Source organism: Accipiter gentilis, chromosome 5 (genome assembly GCF_929443795.1).
Source record: "Accipiter gentilis chromosome 5, bAccGen1.1, whole genome shotgun sequence".
Lineage (NCBI taxonomy): Eukaryota > Metazoa > Chordata > Aves > Accipitriformes > Accipitridae > Astur > Astur gentilis.
In genome coordinates, this window is record NC_064884.1 from 26,127,827 (window position 1) to 26,151,752 (window position 23,926).

The 23,926-nt window shown below is 38.7% G+C and overlaps 1 protein-coding gene across 1 annotated transcript in view; it reads right to left on the reverse strand.

The window, feature by feature from the left end:
* The window catches only part of MAP3K5 (mitogen-activated protein kinase kinase kinase 5), a 108,300-nt gene that overhangs the window by 56,909 nt on the left and 27,465 nt on the right, over positions 1–23,926 (reverse strand). The window contains exons 2-7 of the mRNA XM_049799839.1: positions 18,980–19,119; positions 16,062–16,085; positions 6,391–6,584; positions 5,957–6,125; positions 4,902–5,008; positions 1,174–1,344 (exon numbers count right to left, since the gene is read on the reverse strand). Of these exons, the coding sequence (XP_049655796.1) occupies positions 1,174–1,344; positions 4,902–5,008; positions 5,957–6,125; positions 6,391–6,584; positions 16,062–16,085; positions 18,980–19,119 (805 nt within the window). The remainder of the gene's footprint in view (positions 1–1,173; positions 1,345–4,901; positions 5,009–5,956; positions 6,126–6,390; positions 6,585–16,061; positions 16,086–18,979; positions 19,120–23,926) is intronic.

A 23,926-nucleotide genomic window follows, 5' to 3' on the forward strand; every position in this document is an offset into this window, starting at 1 on the left:
ACAATATTTTTTTTTTTTTTTAAAGAGAATCTTGAAAGTTTGTTATGGGCTTTGCCTCGGAGGAAATAAAATTTTTCTTTAATTCAAAATTATGAAGAGGGGGATGACAACAATATGCTGCATTCCTGTTCTTGCAACATCTTAAAAAAAAGTCCAATAAGCATTGCAAAACTGTGAAGCATGACCAGCAATTCTAAACTGTACTCGTATTCTGAGGCCACAAATGGTAAATAATTATATCTTATCCCTTACCAAAGACAGTTCTAATCTGAAGTTTACTGAAAACAAGTGATAAATGACGAAGGGAGAAGAAAACTTTCCATTCTAAGCATTTACTTCAACAGGCAGCTGATGAGCACAAGACCAGAACTAGAATCTGATGTGCAGGATACATAAACACAGATTGCCTGTTCCCTCATCTGAATCATAATGGAGAAAAGGAGCTCATCCTCACAGAAGTCTAGGATGGCATCCAGTGCCTCCATTTGTTAACTTATTCCACATAACAGTGGTTTAGTGCATTTCAAAAGCAATAAAAAACATGATACTTGCCTCTAAGATAAGAATTTGTCTAGCCTATTGTGTGCTACTTTGTCTATTGATGGGACTATAGTCCACTGTAATATGCATATACTATTTGGTGATGATGGGGTGATAAAACTTGTGCCAGCGTGAGCTTGTAAGAGTCATATTACTTGTAAGCATGGAAGCAAAAAAAAAAAAAAAAAAAAAAAAAAAAAGACAGACAGACAGAACGGTACATCCTAAGCATCAGTGCAGAGTTAAACCTCAGCATTTTTAAGCCTAGCTAGCTAGTGTCTATCAGATTGCAGATATGCCAATTGATTCACAGCTGATTGTGTGGCTCAGATTCCCAAGAATAATATAGTAAACAGGAGACTTCATATTTGGGAAAAAAGGAGGAAAATGCACTCCAATGAGAGCTACCTAAACTTCCAAGTCTCTGAGGCACTTCAAGAACTTTGTGGAACCAGATCTGTGAACAACATAAGTCTCTCATTCTTAACAAATAAGCAAAGAAGATTAGAAGATTCAGTGTATCCCTTAAGGATGCCAAATCCTTGGAATGAAAAACAGTTGAAATACATTCTTGTTTAAGGAATATTTTTCCAAAGCTAACAAAAGGACATAGACCAGGAAAACAGTACTCACCAGAACGTCCCTTTGTCCCTGCTTTCTGTATCTGTGAACCCAGATTCCAAAAATATGTCCTTGTAAATTCGACCAACCAGGCAGTACATATCTGAAGCTACTTGGTCTTCCTGTTCTACCAGGGGAATCATAATTTCTAGAGCTTTCTGTCTGTCTCCAGGCAGATTTCGCCTATTAAAAAATAAAAATTTTGTTTAAAACAACCAATAAAGTTAACAAGAAAGCTTTTCATGACCATGTTTGAATATATATGTATGATTTTATCCATGTAAAATGTGCCTCTAGACACAATGGATTATATTATATATCCACACTTTTTTCTCCCCCTTTCTTTCTCTTATTTTCCCCCTTTTCTTAATATCACGGGACACGTTTATAAAAGCCCTGAAACACGTTTTCTCTCTCTCAGGAAGCATCAGCTAGAGCAAAGCACTAACAGCAGCAACAAGAGCCTCAAAAGAAATTCTTAGAAAGATCACTTGTTACTTTCTTACAAAATAGAAAGATATGGACCTCAGGTTTCATATCTAATATTTCTTTCATAGTAATTCATGCTTTAAAGGAAAAAAAGATTCCATCTTGTGTTTGTGGGGTTTTATATATCTATCTCTCTCTATATATATGTATGTATATACACACACATTTTGATCGTGAATGTAAAGCAAAAAACCCAAAATGTATAAACCAGACTGAATTCCCATAATAGGGAAGGTTAGGAAGTGAAGCTGATAATATTAACAGGAGCACTTAAGACAAATAAACCACATAATTGCAAGCATTAGACACTTCCTGGTGACTCACAGTTTAGATACATACATTGTTCAGTATCAAGAGTTTAGAATTTTTTACATATTTGTGTACTGAACAAGCAAACGACTCCTTTCTCAGCAAAAACTATTCTTCAGTGGTTTGGAAAGAGTATTATAGTCTTTGGGAGAAATTGTTTGTAATATTTCAGTGGCTACAATTTGAATTGAGGAGAATATTTTAAAGTGGTTTTGTATCTGTCTTGCAAGCTTCACATTGAAGAAGTTTGCAAGAGAAAGCTACCTCCAAAAGAAAAAAAAACACAACAAAACACATCAAAAGCCACAGCCATCTTAAAGCAGATACTATTTGATCGGAAGTTCAGTAGTGGATTTTTTCTTCCCCCTCTACAAGAACACATCAAAGTTTTGATGCATCTGCACAGGTAGTGTCAATGTCAAACCTGAGAGAGCAGAGCATGTGTACTCGAAGTGATACCTGAGCCTGCAAGCTCTGAGCTCATGTATGCAGCTCCAGAAGGGAGTGATGTGGAAGAAAAGATTTAAATCAAGCAGAATAGGTAACAAAGGATGAATGAGTACTTGCATCATAACAAAAATAATTAAGAAAACAGAGCAAAAACACTTGCTTGAGCAGACAGTATAAAACGCTTTCCTGAGCAAAAAAATGCCAGAGTGTGCAAGTCTACGTACTGGGCCAACCTCTATTGTTATCTCAGCCTGATGAGAAAGACAGATGAAACCCAGTACTGCCTCTTTCCAACCTTCAGACTAGTCAGATTCTAACAAATTAGGAAAAGTCCCCTCAGACTACAGAGCTGCATTAGGCTCCCCAAGTACTTCTAGAGTGGCACAGCAAGGCTGGTGTACTCATTTGAGATGGACAATCCCAGGCCCCAGGGAGAGAAATCGAGTGCTCCTGGCTGAGCAAGTAACAGTCTCCTTCAGGTCTGTGTTACTTAGTTCCTCTGCCAACTGATCACTTGCCAGTTGTTGAAGGTTTGCTTCCTTTCGTTTTCTCTTCTCATATTGACCACTTAAGCAAAGGAACAAGGGTAAGTCTGCAGCTTCTTTGTTTTTCGGCTGACTTTCGTTACAGAAGGGCAATTTTCAGAATGGCGTTTCAGGTGGATAACTCTTCCACATCTTGTATCAACTATCACTAATCCAGATCAAACCAATAGCTACCTGAACTTAATGAGAACAAAACCAGTAAGACACAACAGTGTTTTGTAATATGAGCCATTTACATTTTGCTGGTCTCCAGAAACAGAGGTTGCCACTTTTCTTTCTGCTTACTCTTCCATCATCAATGTCCTCACACACTTTCTTGATTTAGGTCAGACTAATCCTGACTAATTGAGCCGCTCCATCCTTCCGTACTCATGACCTGGATTAGAAGCAAGAGGGACAGCTTCTTCCACAACAGACATTCAGATGTGCAGAGTATTCCAGACCTGCCTTAGCTCAGGAAACATCCTCTATATTCCCAATAAAGAGAAAGCTACAATTAACTCAAATAATTCCTTCCTAGCATACAGCAAAGCATAAACATTTTCATGGCTCTCATGGATTCCAGTGGAATGTACAATCTGGAGAAGGGAGGGAAAGGAAAATCTGAACCCCTTTGGAGGTACTGTGCAGACCTTTTGTATGAAGATACCCTCAAAGGCTACGTCTTAATAGTCACATCTATAAAAACAGACATTTCAGTCTGCAAGAAGTCTCAACAGAACCAATGAAGTCTAAGAATCTGCCTGAAAAGATTGTACTGCAGTTCTGCAGGTTTTTTAGTGCCCGAGTGAACTAGTCAAGTCCTGTTTTGAAAGGTGACTTTGTTTTAGAAAATGGTGACCCTGAGGTCTAAATAACTTCTTAAATATCCAAGGTACACCTAGTGACCTTTATGAAGGCTACATAGAAGCAGCAGACACACGCTGGATTATTTAATCTGCAAAGCTCCACATATTTATGGCAAAGCAGGAACAAAAAGGGCACAATATTTATACCTTCATATACTTGGTACAAAGGAACAAAAAAGGATCTGGACATTTTATTCAAACAAAACAATGCCAGATAGCTGTTTTTCATGTTTGTTTTGTTTCAAAAAAAGGTTTAGTTTTTCAGCTAATTACTTGTGACATATTTTGACATCACTTCGACATGACATGCAGTTTTGAGGCTGTTCAGCAAACCTGAATTACAATATTCAAATCTGTGAGAAGCAGAAAGATCTGTAGACATTTTCTACATTTGAGAATTTCAATGCTGACACCTGGTCTACTCCTCTAAATGTCAACAGCAAAATGTTCGTTGTGATAACAGCAAGGAAGCAGAAAACCTCTGTAGTTTCCTCTAAAAAACTCCCCCTTTAGTGCCTTGCCCAATTGCCAGTGTCCTAGAAAAAGAAAAATCTAGGCTTGGCTCTCATTTAACCCAAGAAAATAGTGCATGCTGCTCCATGTGGCACATTTTGTGCATGTTATCAGAGAACATGAAAATTAGTTATTATAATAAAATCTTCTGATGGACACTTGATGAAAGTTCTCCTCCTGTCTCCTGACACCACCAGACCTCAGACTTGAATAAGATGATGTCTAAGTTAGCCCAAATGCTGCAGCACTGCCACTCATACAGCAATGTTAAAAGTGTATTTCATAGAGGTAAAATACTGCTAGGTATTTATTTGCTCTGATTTAGGTACTGAAATAAAGAAATGATACAAACCTATGGAAAGACAAATCAAACACATTTAAGGAAAAGGAATGGAATTTGACAGTACAAGAGAAAGCAAGCTTAGATTGATCACTAAGCTCAGAGTCCCCAGAGTTGCTTCACTGAAAAACCCTAGATGTGCGTATGAAGATTCCAGTAGGGAACTTCACCAGGGACTACCAAGCCTGTGAGAAGTCTGCAGTTCTGATTTACTGTTCAACAGCAGAAGAAAGAAAGGATTCTTACCTGTTCAGCGCAAACGCATAATGAAACCTCACATGGTGGTGGGAAGCCAAGTCAAAAGTAGGCAGTTTTTCTAAAGTTTTCACCAGTTTCACAATGGAATCATAATCCTTTCAAAAGAAGGGAATAATGAAATTTTATGTAGCTCTACTGAGGTATACCTATATAAACTCCTCTTTGAACTAAGCACCTCTTATTTCATACTAAGAAGTATTTTCAGTTCATTTTAAGTTTTACAGATTTTGGTTTCTTCAGTCTCAAACTGTAAACAGCCTGGCACTCATCAGAAATGTGAATATGCACAGTATTTAGCAGGGACACGCAATTTGGTCTCCTGTACTGCTTCAACATGGACCTGTGGAAATTTTAGTGCATTTATGTCATGATTAAAGTTAACTTCAGGGACTGAATGCATATCAGAGTTCATATTGTACAGACATTACAATGCTAACTGCTTCTGAATTAAGGCATCCCAAAACTCTGAAGTAGGCATGAGCCACAAAAACACAATAAAATAATCTTTCAATACCACAGTTTTTAAAGTAGCTTACTCTCTGACATATTTAAAAACCAACCAAACAAAACCAAAATTGAAACCAAACCACTTCAAAATGTTTAAGGAACAACAGTTGAAATTCTAACAAAGTAAGCAATTACTTGCACCGTTCCAGAAGCCGAAATGCACATGAATGTGTTATGTTTCCACGAGAAATGTCACAAGCATGTTGACAAAGAATACATACACGTATCAATAGCAGAATGCTACCATAGCCTTTAAGTAGGAGACACTACAGGATGTTTGTCACATAGTAACTCTGAGATGGAGAAGAGTTATTCTATGTTGTGTACTTTTTAGATGCTGTTATAAAATAACAGCACTTACCTGCTATGAGCAGTCTAACTACAAAAAAAAGTAAAAAGCATCAGTGAAGATACTGTAAAAGATTTTTACTAGTGTGCATTATTTGTATAGTTTGTTAGCAAATATGTGCAAAATACACTGAGAATGTAATTTAATTTGCTATGTTTTAGCTGATCTTAGGGCATAGGATTCATACCTGGATGTCTCTGTAGGACAGCAGCAAGTTTATTACAATGTCAGCAGACAAGACTTCAACATTATCCACTCGCTGTCGAATCCTTGCCAGCTCTGCTGCAAGCTCTTTGCCTGTGTAGAGGTTACGGGCCTTCCTGATGTCGTTCAGAATGGATTCCCGGAAATACTGGCTGGAGATAAACAACTTCACGTCAGCAATTTGGGACAGGTCCCTTGCATTTGTTTTTCTGGCCTTGCAGCTCTCCCACAGTGTATATGTGGAACAATTATTGATAGAGCAGTGTCAATGGACAGATTTGGCCAAGGTAAGTCATTCATTATTAATTTGTCTCAACAGAAGGCAAAACATCACATCATCCTGAAGCAAGAGTCTGACATTTATATTGCCAGCAGGAACATATGAGTTTTAGACAGGGGTACAAAAAGACAACTCACCTTGAACTGGCCTGTGCCACCTTCAAGAGCTGAATAAATCGATCCACCAGAGGTAAGCATATAGGCCCAAGCAGCGACTCAAAACTGGGCTGCATTAGTTCTGTTAGTCCCTTCATAAAACTGCTATCACAGCAGTACACCTTGTTATGTGGAGTTATCATATAAGGAACAAATATGTAGTTACCAGTGCACATCTGTAAGGAAACAAGGTGCAATATTTAGGGCAGTTATGGTTTGACAAGCCTAAGCATACAACAACTGCATATACTACCTGCAGAATTTCCCCTGTTAAAGGGAGATCTGCTGCTTATTTCAGCAAAACCAAGGGTTTACCTATGAAGCTCCAGGGTTACATAAATTCAGTATGAAATACACCTGAAATGTATTCTTTCAGATTTCTGAACTTCTTCCTCCAAGACGAGTCTTTTTAGAAGCATCGTGTTGACCTTAAAATAGTCATTAGCTCAATGGCAAAACAATTCTGAGGGCACACTCTAGTCACCCCAAAGTGGCAGGCAGACTAAAGTGAAGCTGACGTACTCTTTTCAAGCTGACTGATGTTCAGAAAAGAGCAAGCACTCTGCAATTTAGTATAGTTAGGCTCACAAATGTTGAAATCGATAACACAAGCTAGTTGCCTCAAAACAGGAAAATTGTAGAGAAAAACTAATCCTCATATGAACTGCAAAATGACTCAAATAGTTTAGCATAAAAAAGACAAATTAGATTCCCTGCTATGTGGCAAACTTTCTTGGCCAGTGGGACTTAAAACTGTTCATGTTTCAGAATAACCACTTATGGAACACCTTAGCATTGCTAAATTGTATTGTTTTCTATATACCAATGTATGACAAATACATCACAACAACAAAAAAAAAAAAAATCATTTAAGTTTGTCTTCCAGGAAAGAGGAAGGCAAGATGTCTGGTGCCTGTGGCATGCGTGTGAGTACGGATTTATGCACATAGAAAATTTGCTGAGTATTTGTGGTTCTGAAGGGTCTTAGCTATGAGACAGCACACCATCAAAATCAGGAGGAGTTCTGCCATTTGGCTCTCAAAGCTGACTCCACTACTGAAGTGGCCAGCAGCCCAGCAAGAAAAGCCTTAAGGAAGCAATTCTTGAGACCCATCATTTCGGTGCCCCTAAATTACTTCCAAGGTTAATTACTTTCTGGTCAGTTTCTTCTGCTTTCCCAGAAGTCAATATAGCAATGAGGACATCACTTCAGAGTTTTCCCTGGCAAGCTGAGCTCCGTGCATTGAGAGAGCAGCGACTGAATAGTTTTCAAATGCACAATACCAGCTGTGTGCTTAAAACAGGCATTTTAACATGCAGTATTAGATTTTAAAAACATGGAAGGATTGAGGTACTCCAGTCTGTATGAATGTATGTGTACAGTTATATCAGTAAACATATGTTTGGGTACAGATCAGAGATTGGCTATGAAGAGTGCAAGAATTTTTTTATTTTTTTTTTTTAAATTACACCTATTATGCTATGACACTATAAGACCTCACTATAAAGGCAATCCCACCCCCACTTCTGAGGGATATAGACAAACTGTAAAATGTAGAAGTAATTGATGCAGGCAATTACATTAGGTCCATTGAGCTCAATTAACCTAGAACTTGGTTGGAGATTATTGCATACACACACTTGCACAAGGATGAATTTAGTCTTCTGCCCCCAACAACTGCAAAATGTTACAGCTGAATAGCTAAGACATTTTTTTGTGCATGACTGTAGCAATTCCAAAGGAAATTTGAGAACTGGGACGTGTATGACATTATTTTTAAGAAGCAATTAAGAAGTGTGATTCTAGAACCCAAACTGCTCATCTTTATGATAGAGAACTGAATGGACACTTCTCAAAAATATGCTACCACGTAAGGGGATCACACACTTTTAAGAGTGAATGGATGAACCTTTGACCCTGTTAAAACCTAATAAGCCCCACAGTCAAAAGCAGAGAGGAAATTATGAATTTGCTGGAACTGGTTTCTGCAATTACAGGACAAGGGCAGTCAGTGACTGGCACAGGAACCACTATTAAGCATAGGCAGACTATTCTCCAAATTTCCTTTTTTAAATAAAGGAGAAAAAAATTTGGGAAGTCAGAGCCAAGAGAAAGGGTGAAGTAGCTACAGATATCCTGGGGCAAGCATTTTACTTCCTAATGTTTATTCAGTGCATTAAAAATAAATTCAAGACTGCTTTCAGGAAGGCCTTCTCAGACCTCTGGCACACTGTTCCCAAAGCTCAAGTCTTAATTAAAAATCAGCTCTGAAAAAGGATGTTTCCAGCTTTTGAAATCCACAGAACCCAAAGTTTATCCTGGCGTGATGGTCGGGCCACCTACAGAGACAGTACTGGAGTCTTCACAAATAATCCTACAAGCAGGAAAACTACTCTTCCTGCAGAGGCCAAGTGCCTGAGTCCATTACTGAGCAGGAGCTCTTGTAAACTGATCCCATGTGCACCTTCTGGAGGCAGTAGGTATCTATTTTGGTGGAACAAGAAAGCCAGCAAAAATTAGCTTACATGCAGTTTTCCTGGTACCTGGGCAGGGCGGGGGGAAAGCTGGTTATATTACAGAGCTTGCTATGGAAGACATGCAGACCCAGTAGCCTTTGAAAGCAGTGAACTAGGAAGAACTTAAAAGACAGGAGAAACCACTGTGTGGGAAGAAAACAGAAGAAAGTAAGATCAACTTGGTTCAGAGGGCCCCCAGGGTTCTCAGGGAATTGTCTCAAGGTAGAATCTCATCTTGATCCTTGGTGGCAGGTACCATGGGAATAACAGTAGCCTTTCCCTCAGCCAGGGCGTTAATTTGGTCATTAACTTAACCTAGACAGTTACGTTTTGTGGGGAGCTCTGTATCTCTGAAACCTCTCAAATTTGGCTGAAATTCATCAGACAGACAAACGGGCAGATACGGAAAGAGGGTGGAGGATGAATAAAAAAAGTACAAGCTCTTAAGTTTAATTTCCTTAGGATATAGGCTTTAACAAAAAAACAACAAAACAAAACAAAAAACCCACAACCCAAAAAAAAAAACCTCACCAGAAAAAAACCCCACGTGCAGCAAAGTTAAGAAATACAAGAAATATTGACCTCAGTTTCACTTTACTAGCTAAAGAATACATTAGATATTTAACAGCTGAACCTGACAAAGGCAGATATACACCAGCTCTGATGACAAAAAAAAACCCAACAAAAAACCAACAAAAAACCAAACAAAAAACCCCAAAACAAACAAGAAAAGGAATCAAAAGATATATATTATTTATTAAAGGTGGTGGTGGAAGAACGATAACAGTGACGACAAGACTGCTCTTGTGTAATGAAGTCTATAGTCTCCCACTATGGAGAAATATATTTTGTCACCATCACGAATTCTAATTACAAAGAGTCCAACCCCGGCTGCATTTGGGAAATGATTGGGATGGGAGCCCAAGAGGACCAGGCTGTGGGGGCTGCAGCTGAGGAGCTGCTCCAGTGTCAGACAGCTCTAAACCTTCTTCCCCAAAACAGAGTGCATGACTTGCTTCTTTCCTCATTCCCAGGCTATGCAACCTCTGCCTCAGCCACTTTTACTTCCTTTCTCACCCTTCCTTGTCAAAATACAAGCTACACTAACTTAAGTCAGAAAGGATCAGGTGGTCTTTCTGACACACCCTTCCTATCTGCTCACACATTGCTTTACATTTTGACTTAGTGCACATTATTCCACTTGGAAGTTTAAATACATTCCACTTATCCTATTAAAATCTACCCTGTAAAACTCCATCCAAACTCTGCTTTCACAAAGTCTGATATTCTTTCCTAACCCTAATTAACTTCACTCCATATTCTAAGTTTGTTGAGCACCCAAGACAAAATTGCTATTTTCCTTTGATCCATTCCTCTGACTTGCTATACTATGTACAATGAAAGTAACAGAATCAAGCCACTCAAGAAAAATGGGCAATTCTTGAAGGAACACCTTAAATCCAATTGCAATATTCTCAGCTACATCAACACCCTCTAAAAAAACATGAGTAGCATAAAGGGTCTTCAAAAGTGGGTAGGAATAGACTCCCCCCACCAATCAACAACAGGTGCTGGAAGTTTCATTTTCCAACCCTCTTTCTTTATAAATCCCTCATTATTTCAGGTTCAAAAGCTCAAACTACACTAGTGAAAGTTACAAAGTGACTGCAGGTGACCCAAGTTGTAAGCTGAAAGACGTTACTGAAAACATCAGGGGCTGGGACAGGCCATGACTGTGCATGCAGATAGTTACTATGGTTCAGCCTGATGCACAAGAACTCAGGGTATTAGATAAGGTAAACTTGGCCTGAGCTCTCAGGTCAGCTGAACTAGTTATATCTAAGAGATAAGAACATACATAACTTCCCAGGCTTTGGGCCAGCACACTCAGTACCTGGCAACATAAGGCCACCTTCTGAAAGACTATCTGTGCCATAGCCCATTTCATCAAACCCGTCAGACTAATCAGAAGGCAGAAGTACTGGCTGGAGCCAGCTACACATGCTTAAATGCTTACCACAAAGTAACAAAACCTGTAATTCATTTTTGCAAATGTTTTAATTGGTTTATATTTTTCTAATGTCCCTTCCTCACTTACTATGCAAAATTAAACAGTTCCAGAGTGTGTGTAATTTCAGTTTAAATACAGCCATAAGATTGTCATAATGGCTCTACAGTTACAGAATTTAAGATTATGCTGCTGCTAGCTAGACCTACTGGTCACTGGAACATTAAGCACTTCTTTCTTGTTTGATATCCTTTCTCAGCTTCTGAAAAGAAATTAATATAGCACCTACTTGTATTTAAGTAGATAATAAAGATGCATTAAAGAGATAATAAAAATGCACAGCATATAGCTATATGTTAATGATCACAGTAAGAATATAAAACAGCCCTTCTTTCAATATCCTCCTCTAATACAGAACTGTTACTTGTAAAAGGGACATCTTTTGGGGACTTCAATTTGGAGACAATGTCTTCTTAGAAAGAACATCATGCAATAAGGTAAACACTATTCTCTCCCCCGCAAATACATCTGACATAGTACAGAAGATTTTTCTCTGAAAGTTGTACATATTAAGATGACATGGTGCTATACAAATGAGCATTTCAGTTCTGCCCAATCAATTCTCAGATCTTGAATTTTACTTCAAAAGGAAGGAGAAAACCCTGCAAAATCCCAGGGAGCCAATGGTGTGCAGTCCTCTTGATTCCCTGAGGCTCTTTACGAACACTGCTCTGTTGGAATCATTTAACAGTCAAATATCCACAAACAGAAGAAAGCTGCCTTCAAAGACAAGAAGTGTCAAAGAAAACAAAAATCTCCCAAAACAAAACCATGATGTTTTACTCGGTGGGAGAATCTAGCAGAATCCCATCTACTTGCCTAAGCTTCATGTCAGCATCCAATGTAACTTTTTTTTTTTTTTAATAAATAAATAAAATCAGCTGAGGTAATAAAAATAGCAGTATCACTCACAAGTAGGAACTGTTCTTCCTGCTGACTTTCCTTTAATTAAGATCAGCTTTTTTGCATTTCTCCTACTAGATCTTTTGAGAAATATCTGCTCTTATTTCAATTCTTCTGATAAGATTTTTCTTAGAGGTAATTCTCCGACTGCACATGGTGTTACACATAGCAGATGGCAAAATCCTAAACCAAGTTATGAAATCTATTCCCTCCATCCCCCAAACACACCGTAAATCAATATGTGCTGATGTTTTAATGAATACAGACTCAGCTTGGGTTTACTTCAAGTCCCACCCACATGAATGACAGCCTTGCTACTGATTTGAGAAGGAACATAAGTAAGCCTCGCACCTCAAATGACATGAAGCACAGAGACTGGGTCTACTCTTTTAAATACTTCATTTTCTTTGGAAATATATTCTTTCTTTATCTGTCCAGCAATAACGTTCTATTGCAGCCATGCCACATCCTAAATGGTTGTTAAAAAAAAAAAAAAAAAAAAAAAAAAAAAAATCAGCATACACTCTATATGGTCCTTTCATCATATTCACATAGGAAAAAGAGTTCTAACTTTTTCCAAGGAAACTATGTGCCAAATATATTAGCCAAAGAATTCAAAAAATGAAAGAACAAGCAAGAGGTAGTGATGTATCATAAATACATACCACAGTTGTCATCATAATGAAATATTTACTGAAGGTTACTACATAGCATTTTTACATACTTGGATACCAAAAATCAAACTGCCCCTGAATCCTTTGTCAGCTGTGTGAGGAGTATCAAAAATGTTTCCCTCTATTTCCACAGGGAAAGAGACAAATACCTAAACATATCCTATGGGATCTACAGTCTTCTAGCAGTACCTATATGGAGGCTCCAAGCTTGCCGACGCCTCTGGCATGCCTCATCCAGGGTCACTCATTCTCCCACTTCTGCTGAAGGAGCACTACACCAAACTGCCTCCCAAGCTACACCTTAAACAGGAGCCAATTAGGAAGGGCCGTGGAAAACCAGTAAAAATTACAATCTCTGATCCCTCCAAGTGTCAGGAAAGGAAAAGACTGTTAAGAGTCCCCAGGCATACAACATTAACCCTGTTGCTTAATCACTGATGCCTGCGAGTCAGCTGCCCAGCAGAACTGTTCCCATGGCCTTGCATTCCCTCCTCCGATCAGGCCAGCAGCTGTACCGTGGTCTCCCACCCCGGCAGCTCCCGAGGCTACCCATCACCCCAACCTGGTGCAAGCAGCAGCCTGAACTGAAAGGTGAGCACTGTGTCGAGGTGTTACTGCAATTGGTTGTAAACCACATGTATAATGCATGCACATTAAACTTCCTCAGATTCAGCAAGAAGCGAAATTTTAAAAAAATTGAATAAATGGCCATTTGGAACCTGACCTGCAAATTTTCTCCAAAGCTGGTAAAACTCAAACCAGGGAGAATTAGGATGAAATAAAAACTGGTGAACTAAAACAAGCAAAGTACAGCCACGAACTGTAACCTTTATACCAACATCTCCTTGTGACTGAAACTCTTTACTAGTAATTTCTAGAACGCCTCTGCTGCTTGGTTGACCTCAAAAATCAGATAAAAGAAAAAACTAAACTTAAGCTTTCAAATATCAAAGAAACTGCCTCCTGTCGAAGTTTCACTCCCTGTAAAAATGTATGAGTTTGGCATTACTGCAGCATTTGGAAGAGGTCCAACTAAATAGCTATAAAACCACATATAACAGGAAATGAGCCTATGTTATCTTGCACTGCTCTGCCCTGACAGGCTCCAGGCAGCTTATCCTAGCTATGCAACATTGTATTGACTATTATTAGGAAGCACAAAAATCCGATCAGAACAAAGAACAAAACAATTGGTAATGTTTGTTTGTTTGTTTTTTCTCCCCACCAGTTTTAGGGATACAACGTTCAGGAAAAGCAAACACAAGGCATTTCAGTTAGACAGATATATATAGATACACACACACATGCACTTGTTTTGCAGCCTTTTTAATCCCCTGGTGCCAGGGATACCATTGTCCTGTTACAGCTGATGTTTGCATGCTATTAAAAAACATGTTCTAGAACAACAGGGCTAAACTCCTAGTTTATTCATATGTGAATTTCATTTTTGCATATTTGCAACCTCACATAATCATTCATATTACTATTTTGGTAAGGGTGGACATCAGTCACAGACTCTTAAGAACAGCACCTTCGTCATACCCATTTATCCAGGAGTCTTACAATTTATGAGGAAACATGATTTTCATGAAGCAGGAACTATATTCAATAGCTAGGCATGCGCCAACATTGTGAAAAGTCTACTTCCAGGTAATTTGTCTGACATCATGCCAAAAAATAAGGAAAAAGGAGAAGAAAAAAAAAAATCAGCTGTGGAGTTGCTAAGCCAGTTTCACTGACCTCTCTGTTCTAATCCCTGGGAAAATACTTCCTCCCAGAAAAGATGTTATGTGGGCGTGCTTGAAAACATCTAAGACTCTCAAGGAACACGTCCTTTTTGTGGCATACACTGAAACATTTCTAAAAGTGATAAAAGACAGTTTCACAGCCACCTATCCAAATTTAAATGGAAAACAGAACAATCCTTTCTCAAACAGGTGAAGGCCAAGTTATCACACCTCTTCTTGAGCTTCAGGGACTGCCATTTAAAAACAGGACAAGAGAACAACTCCCCTTTATTGTACCGTACCAGTCATCTCCTGCTGGTTTCCTGGTAACAGAGCTCTTCCCCATACCCTCCCAAGGACATTACATTAGTCACACATCATTTTCACTAGATCCTGGGTGACCAGAACAAAAATACAGAATGCAATACGTTCATTTACATGAAAGGCCTTACAGTTCTCTTTCATTTTGTGTAAAGGCCTAACTGATCACTTACCCACTTTCATTAGAGAAAGGCAAGAGATTTTTAGTCTAGCACATCATTCACAGCACTGTGTGAGTCTCTGAAAAACACTTTTTGGTTAAGAGCTGTACAGAAACTCTAAATAGAATGCTCTGCTTTTTTTTTTATTTTAAAAAAAAGTAACTTAAAATGCAGCATTAGGGCCAAAGCTTACACTGGTTTTGAAGCCATCTTTAGAAACTCTTATCAGCTATAGTAGGTAACTGCATCCTTTTCAAAGAATCATGTTTCATACTGGCAGAAGTCAGTATTAATCCATGAATTTCACTGTTAAACAAAAAAGTAAAACCAGGAATACTGCAGGTTTTATGGCATTTTAACACTGTGGGAAATAAAACCTGACCAATTTCTAAAATTAAATAATTCATATGACCCTTAGAAAACTTTATTCAAATATATTGAATTGTACAGCACATACATAACACCTCAGGGTATCTGCACACCACTGACTAACCACTATAAAATTATATCTTAGCATATATGGCTACCAGTAAGTCCCAAAATGAAGCCAAGAACAACTCAACATGCCAGATATATATTCTGACATGACTGGCCCTGCTGCTCCAGCACAAACCACATTGAGAAAGCAGTGTTCTCACAGTCAGAGGTCTGCCTCCCTTGAACTTTGGAGTGAGAAAGAGAAGAGGGATTTGCAAGGCCAACCTCAGAAACCAGAGGGATGCCAGGTGCAGAAACCTACAGTTTAATGACTGACAGTCACAGACAGACTACTGGGATCTGCACTGCACTAGGACTAACAGGCTCCAGGACTCAACTTCCAGAAATAAATACACACACACACTCTTTCTTTATAAATATACATATTTTCGTAGCTGTAGCTAAGGGTTTCTAAAATGGGCATCAGTTTCCAAATAGCTCTCCTTTTCAAAAGAGTATTTGTTAAAAACACTGAAGAACACTGTACAGAAAAAGGCAACAGAAAAAAAACCCCTACAAGATGACAGATGTAAATAGTGTGCGAAAAAATACGACAGACAAGTAAAGGCAACAAGGAAAATACCACTGATAGATGGAGGCAAGGTAAGAAGTGAGCCTGGTACCTAGCAACGAAGTGATATACACAGATTTGCTGCTAGGATTTCCAGAATTCTGCCTCTAACTCTGTAAAATACAGTAGGAGAGTGTTAAATGATTCAAGTGGAAAGCATAAGATAAACAACATTAAATGGAAGAGAGGTTTGGAATGCCTGGAATTCAGCTGGCACCCAGAAATCATACTTACATTATTCTTCTGGCAAATAATTTCCTAGAATAAAAAAAAAAAAAAAGAGAAAAAAATAATGTTGATAGCACTGAACAACTACTAGGAAAGATACCTGATCAGCATGACTTGCTAATATTAATGTTTACAGACACATGACAGGAAAAGACTAGTTGGTAGATGTTTTCTATGGTTATCAAATCAATATAAATCAGGTATTGTCTCAGGAGAGACAAAACAACTATGGAACCAAGTAGATACATACATCCTATATATACAGACAGGAGCATATGTAGTGTATCTGTATATACATATATACATGCATACATGTACATACCCCTCCCTATATAAATTTTTCTATAGGGATGCTGTTCAAAAGTTGACTATTAATACACATGCATTCATATTTGAGAAGTTAAATATTGTAAGTAACATTTTGCTGCCAGCAGAAGAAAATGTGAAGAATAGTAAAAGCAGTATTTCTATGAAGTTTTAAAATATTCTGAAACTGGTTGAAATTCATGTTGCTCTAGTAAGCCTGATGCAAAGAATATATCTTCACATTTTAAATGTAAAGTTTCAGAGAACAAGAAGCCAGAGCACACACAGATGAGAAGAGCTGGTGCTTACACTCTAATCTGGGTGGTATAGCCCAAGTGCAAACCAGTTGTGGACAGTGACCTTGCTTTTAGGAAAATTTGTCAGCAAGTTCTGACCCCAGCAACTGATTACCCTGCCAGATTTATCAGACAATGATGCTACTACTCCGCCACACTGGGACCGGTGAGTGGCTTCACCTACACCACAGCATCAAAAACAAACAGTGTCAAACCAAGGCACCTCAAACTTTACAGGTTGCCCAAGTCAGGCTTCCATAAAACTGCTCTTCGCCCTCTTGAGGGGGCATGTTTCACCTGTGACTGTTGCTAGCTTTTGAAGTGTGGGACATAAATACGTTTATATACATAAGTATACAAACCTATACATATACATATATATATATATAAATAAAATCATAGAACTGTTTGGGGTGGAAGGGACCTTTAAGATCACCTAGTTGAACTCCCTGGCATAAGTAAGTATTGAACTTCCAATACTTTCACTTGATCAGGTTGCTCGAAGCTGCATCCACCCTGATCTGAATGTTCATTCAGAGGAATATTCCACCAGCAGAAGTTTACCTACGTGGCTTTGTACCCCAGTTAAATCATGTGCTGCAGTTTTGTATTTCCTGCATTTCCATGACCATTTTCAGTTTTTGAATACACCACCTTCTATACAAGATTAAAATGGCCCACACACTCCTGCATTGCTTCTACTCTCTCTGGTGATTGTAACAAATACAGGAACAAACGTTATCTCAGAAGATGCCCAGGCATGCCCACAACTACTTTTTTCAGGCAGTCACTAAATAATATGGAAGGGGTCTTGCTCTCTGAAGACTTTTCTGCAAACTATCACAAGCAGAAACATGGCCTCAGCTCAAAGCTAAAGGAAACTCAAGGGAGTCTTTCAGTGGGCACTGTACCAGTGGCAAATGGGACATCCAAGTCTCCCCATGCAGATTTGGGCTTCTACTGATGTCAGTAGGAACCCCGCACGTGACCCATTTGCAAAGTCCAGCTCCTAAACTAGTAAAAAGTTCTCCCAAGTGCCCAAGGAAGCCTGGTGTTTCACTCCAAGTGATTTTCAGTGGGAGTTGGGTATTTGGCTCCTTATCCTGTACAATGAAATTCTGCTCTGCTTATACTGTAGATCATTGTACTTGCAAAACTGAATTCAAGCCACAGATAGATCTTTTGTCATTAGCAGTTTTATTTTTAGGGCTATCTGTATACATTTTGTCTTGCAAAAAGAAAGGAAGTAATTGGATTGCAACCAGTCCAGTTGGCCAAGAAAATCTGGAGGATTCTTATCCCTCAGGAAGAAACTGATTTACTCAAGGTATGTCCCTCCCAATAGAGGGCCAAACTGCAAATAATGGGACAGAATCAAAACCAAATATCCTGCACTAGCCAGAAGCAGCGGAAGCAAACTCTTCATGAGAAGGAGCAGTGCCCAGAATGCAGTCTGACTCACCAAGCTGCTTACTTAAAATGGTTTTCATCAATGCCTAGAATGGAAGCGCAATAGCATAAAACACCTCCTCATCAGAGCCAATGAATCTGAGGGAGGGAAATAACTGAAAAGGCTGCCATCCAAGTTGTCTGCCCTCCTCCACCCCCATGGAAGTTACTAAACCTTTACTAGAGTTGCAGGAGGAAGCAAGTATCAACTCTTTGGCTGACACAATTCACAGCCCCATAAATTATCTTAAACCACCATCATGCCTTAAACCAATCTACCGTATCATGAACTGTAGCCCTGAGGACCACACGCAAGTTTTGTTTTTACTAACTCTGCTACACTGCTGGTAATCTCCAGCACAGCAAATCCTGCAGGTACCTGATGTAAACAGCTGTAACTCAGCAAGACATACCAGAGGCCATCTGGAGCCCCATCAGATTGGCAGAAAACTGCTATTTTACACAGGAGCTAAAAAACTTAAGGATTATTTCATTGTCCCCTACACACTACCATTCTCACACGGTTGTTATTACTGTAACAATTTACCCCAACACCAGTAGCTCCCTTGAATGACAAACCCATGTATTTAATTTCTCATGTCAAATGTGTCAGACTTCTGTTTCCGTAAAGAGCCATTTAACACCTAGGTATTTAACTCACTGTGATAGTCATCTAAATCTTTCTCTTGAGAAAACTAAACTGAGTTTTTCAGCATTTCACTGCAGACATGTTTTCCAGGCCTCAGAATATTTTTGCTATTCTTTTGTGAACCACAGGTGGCATCTGTATTTCCTATGGAAACAGAGAACCTCTTTCAAGAGCTGGACCAACTGTGACTTGCCCTCACCCCCCATTTTTCCATTCAGGGCTACCTTGAGTGACTGCAGAGACTCCGCATTTGTATCACAGTAGAGGATAATGTTGTTAGCCATGCTGAAGCTCTCCCTGACTCCCAGATGGTAGAACAGGGAAGGCTGACGGAAGGCATCGCTCATCTCTACGACAGCAATATCTGCAAAAAGAAATGGAAAATTTATTGTCAATGCCACACATTTCTGACAGCCAAATACTTCTAGGCCATGCCTCTTCACACAATTTGCTTTGATAAGATGACCCAATTTTAAGTAGGAAATAAGAGATCTAGAGGGATTTCCCCATTTTAGCTGTTATGTCTGAAATTTGAATATAGTTGGCAGGATGTGGTTTGATTTTTTTCTCTTTTCTTTCTTTCTTCCTTCCTTCCTCCCCCTTTCTTTTCTTTAAATGAGACCTTTATTTCCTCAGGTAAAAACACCACTAATCAAGAAAAAGCAAAAAGTTCATTTAGTGCATTGGAGGATAAAATCTGTTTGGTTAATCTCCACATGATGACTGATGACCTTATCAGAAAAAAAAAAAAAAAGAAAAAATTACATTGGATATATATTTTCACCCTCTGTGCAAGTTGCAATAAAAATTCATGTAATACATTTACATCATGGAAGAACATACTGTATAGATACTGTATTAGAAGTTTGGAAGAAAAGAGCTGTAAACTGAAAAAAAGTAAAGTTCCAATATAAGTTACCATTCAGTTCTATTTTGATTCACGTAGGACTAGAAAAAGGCAAGGTACAGCAGAAGAGAAGGAAAGCGGGTACAGCAGAAAAGAAAGGAAAGCCATAGAAACTCCCATATAAGTAAGAACTTTATTGTGCGGAGAATTCTGTTCACAATAATTTTTACCTACATGAATAAAATGAAGCATATGCACAAATGCTCACAGAACAGGAAATGTAGTCCACAATTTCTCTTAAAATGTGCGTTTCACTTGCCCAGATTCACACCAAAGTAAACCAAAAGGCAATTACAAAATGTACAAAATGGCAGCAGAAATAGTTAAGGCTTCTATTATAACAGGCAGCATATTTCTACTGCAAGAGGCTTGTGGGATCAAGAGGACAAAACAAGAAAACTGACTCATCTCCACCTCTCCTGCAAATACCCTTCTGTTTCTTCACCCAATTCAGTTTTTATCTTTCTTTCAGAATTCCGCCTCCTCCCCCCCCACCCCCCAAGAGAAATGAATGTACTTCTGTTAAGAGTATAATAAAAAAAAGCAGCCTGGTTTCCAGTGTCTCTCCCTGCTTTCCCATTCCCACAGATGCTTTTATGACAGAAAAGACAGATAGCAAGACAAGCTCTGTATGCAAAAAGCTTATGTACCGTCAAGTTTCTCCACACTAATTGACCTAATAAGAGATTCTACCTCAAACCACAGTTTTTTACCTTGCCTATTTACTTACATCATCAAAACTGTAATGAAGATATTCAATAAAAGAAAAGCCTTGTGGACATGCTCTCAACTGGGAAGGCAGTAAGGGTGTCTCTCCAACTTATTGAAAAGTAACATCTTTGAGACATCTACTTTTCAGCCATACGTTACTGTAACTGGCCTACAGGCTTAGAAATTATTAAAAAGCTGAAAAAAGGATAGATACACACGGGGATGAACAGACAACATCTGCCTATACAAGCTTAGGCTCTTCAGGAAACAAGATTAAAAGAGGAGACTAACATGGTATAAAAAAAGGGATTCCTCCCCCCCCCCAAAAAAAAAAAAACACCCTAATATTAAAGTATGCTTTCTAAAAGTTTCATAATTTGTGTTCTAGGAAACTCCCTCTATCCAATTTCACATAAATATCTGCAGTGTAGATTCCACCAAATACATTTTATTGAAGCAAAGAAGGCAGTGCATTGCTAAGACCACACATAAACTGACTTCCATTAATTTTAGGAAACAGACATCACAAAAGCCAAATAAGAATGACACTATTGGTACTATATTTTGTTTGGGTGAGATTAGGGCTTGTTTATTTTCTTTAGGAAGTTGCCATAATACAAGCTCTATTTTTAACTACTCTTACTCATATAAAAGTCTAGTCTTGAGCAACTGTAAATCTATGGTACATTTCTGTTACACTGACCAGGAGGAAAACTTGCACAACTTGCCATGACTTAATTCTCAAATCTTGCAAATAACGTGCTCTCGTTAGAGTTGCAAAACTAAGATTAAAAGAGAAATATTACTTTAAAAAGAAAAATAAAGCGATAGCGCTAGATCGAAGTCAGAATACAGAAAATACTTTAGAAATCCTATGTTAAAATGGCAAGTTCCCAGGACCACGAAGAAGGAAAGAATAACTCCTTAAAAAAAAAAAAATATATGTGTGTGTATATATAATGCATGTATAAATATATTGTCAAGATCAGCTGGCCAAATCCATTTAACACAATCTCAGGGCCACACCACAAGAAATGTTCTTGGGTCCTGTCCTATCCCTATCATAGCAATAAACAAAAAAAAACCAAACAAAAGCCTTGAGTGACTTAAACAGAGGAGGGAAGGACCACAAGAATAAGGAAATATTTGTAAGAAAAACTACACTAAGACACTGATATAAACTCTATTGTGATACTTGTATTCCTTGTGTAACTAAAGATGATCTCTTTCCTTTACATGTTAAGACTTTGGTGAAATCCAAGTCTTCTGGACAATCTCATTCGATAAAGCAATATCTTCCTTAGAATAGGTCCAACTTCTGTGATGTTCTCCTTGCTCTAGCAGTTATGTATTTTAAGATGAAGACGTCATTCATGACAGAGATCATATTTCTAAAGTCCAGGTTAGCACTCAGGGCTAGCACCACAGTTTCCAAGGGGAACAGCCCAATTCTTACCTGCAATTCCAAGAAGCCACAAAAAGTATGCAAACTTTTGGGATCCGGTGTCTATCCAGTAAAAAACAAACAAACAAACAAAAAAACCAAACCAAAACAAACAACCCCCCCCCAACCTATAGCCTAAACCAGCTCTTCTCACAGACTCATTTCTGACTATCTTCTTTCACAACATCGGGAGACAATCTCCTCTGACCAAAGATAAGGATAAGTGTATGGAGCACTGGTCAGAAGTTCAGAAGTCAAATACAAAGCAGCAAATGGAAGGTCCTAAAAAAAGGGTAGTGCTAATGATTCCTGCAAAGCACCTGAAATGTACTGTCAAGTACACTACAAAGCAGCTAAATACTATATTCAATTACATAAAGTATGATTAGAACTTTTGCAAAGCTGAGCAAGACTGATGGTTTTCAAGACAAATCTGAGTCAAGTAAACATACATCAAAATTCTCACTAGTTCGGAAGAGCCCAGATTCAGCTAAGCCCAAAAGAACTGTTTGTTCATCAGTATATAAACTGCCAGAATCCCATTTATCAGGCTCTCAAACTCTCTTTTCCTCAGATGAAATTAATCTAATACCCTGCTGCAATGAAAGATTGTATTTTCCAGTGAATGGAAAAATGTTCCTCACAAGTAGCAAAATGGTATTTCACTAAAAGTGGAAGAATTATCTCTACAGTTACACTGGAACAAAATCCACTTACCAAAGTATTTGCAGTTTCAGTTTCAAGACAAGTAAAACAATAATTGGCCAGCACAGGAATCAGGGTAGAGCCCTCTCAACCCCTAAGCCATTAGGATGAAGCACTTTGAAGACCGGAGACTGACAATTCACTCCAAACGCTCTTGCACATCATCTATGTCACAGCAAAGAAAGTCTGTTCAGGCTCCAGCAGACTAATGAGCAAGGTGGGTATGGAGGCACACTGTGCAAAACAGGAGCCAGAGAGAGACAGGGAAGTGGAACAACTGCAATTCTTGCAACCCCACAGGTTGCAGGAAAGAATAAATTTTATCCCTTACTTTGGTCTCGGGCACAAGATTAAATAAATTAAAATGGACCTGGTTACAGATCACCAATACTATTTAAAGATAACAGGGATAGCATGGTCTTCGCCTTTGCTACTCATCTTTGACATTACGGCTAAAAAGTCTTATACTAAATCTTACAATAAATTATTGTGTCTTGCTAGTTTATGAACAATAAAGTAAGTCTAGCCAAAACCTTCTCTCCCATCTCCTTAAACAACTGGCATGCCTACACAGATGTGACCAAAGTGTACCATAAGCATGAGACTAGAGCTTAGCTCTGGCCTAGGCAGCAGAAGCAGCATAAACGCAGCAGCAGGCAGTTCAGTAGGCTAAACAACCCCAAGCTCTACCTGCCTGCTGACAGCAGGCAAGCTGCCTGTAATGAAGCTGTCTACCTACACATTAGCTGGTTAACCATACACTGAGCTGCATACAGCCACAGAGCCGTCACACTCTATGTTATTAGGCTAACATCTACACCAACAATAGCTTGAAACACACCATCACATGTTCAAGAGAACAAAATATCACTACGCTGGAAATCGGCTTCCGATTACCCTGGGAAAACAGATTCATGTGATGGAATTGGAGGCAGTCGACTTGACCCATCTTGACTGAGAAGCCCAGGAAGAGGACACATCTCTGTGAAGCTTGACATATATTACAATTGTGTTACCAACAATTCTTACCTGCAGTGTAAATCCACTTCACTCTAAGCTATCTGCACAAAGACCGAGACCTTCACATACAACATCTCTGCCAATTAACCTTTCTTAAGAAATGGTAAAAAGATTACACATGGTAACATGGTGAAGAAGGGTAAATATCCATTAGTGGATACAAAGCCCTTTGCTCTTGGCTATTAGCAATGCCTTTAGTCACCCAGAAAGCAATAAATGAAATGCAGTGGTCAAAGTTCATCTCCTACTCCTTGTTTAAAATAGGGCAAAGAATGTTGAAACAAATGCTCCGAGATTTTGTACATGTACACCCTACATTTTGATACTGCCTGCTTACTACAGTGCTGCCAGGAAAAATGATGAATACAAACAGAGAAGCTATAA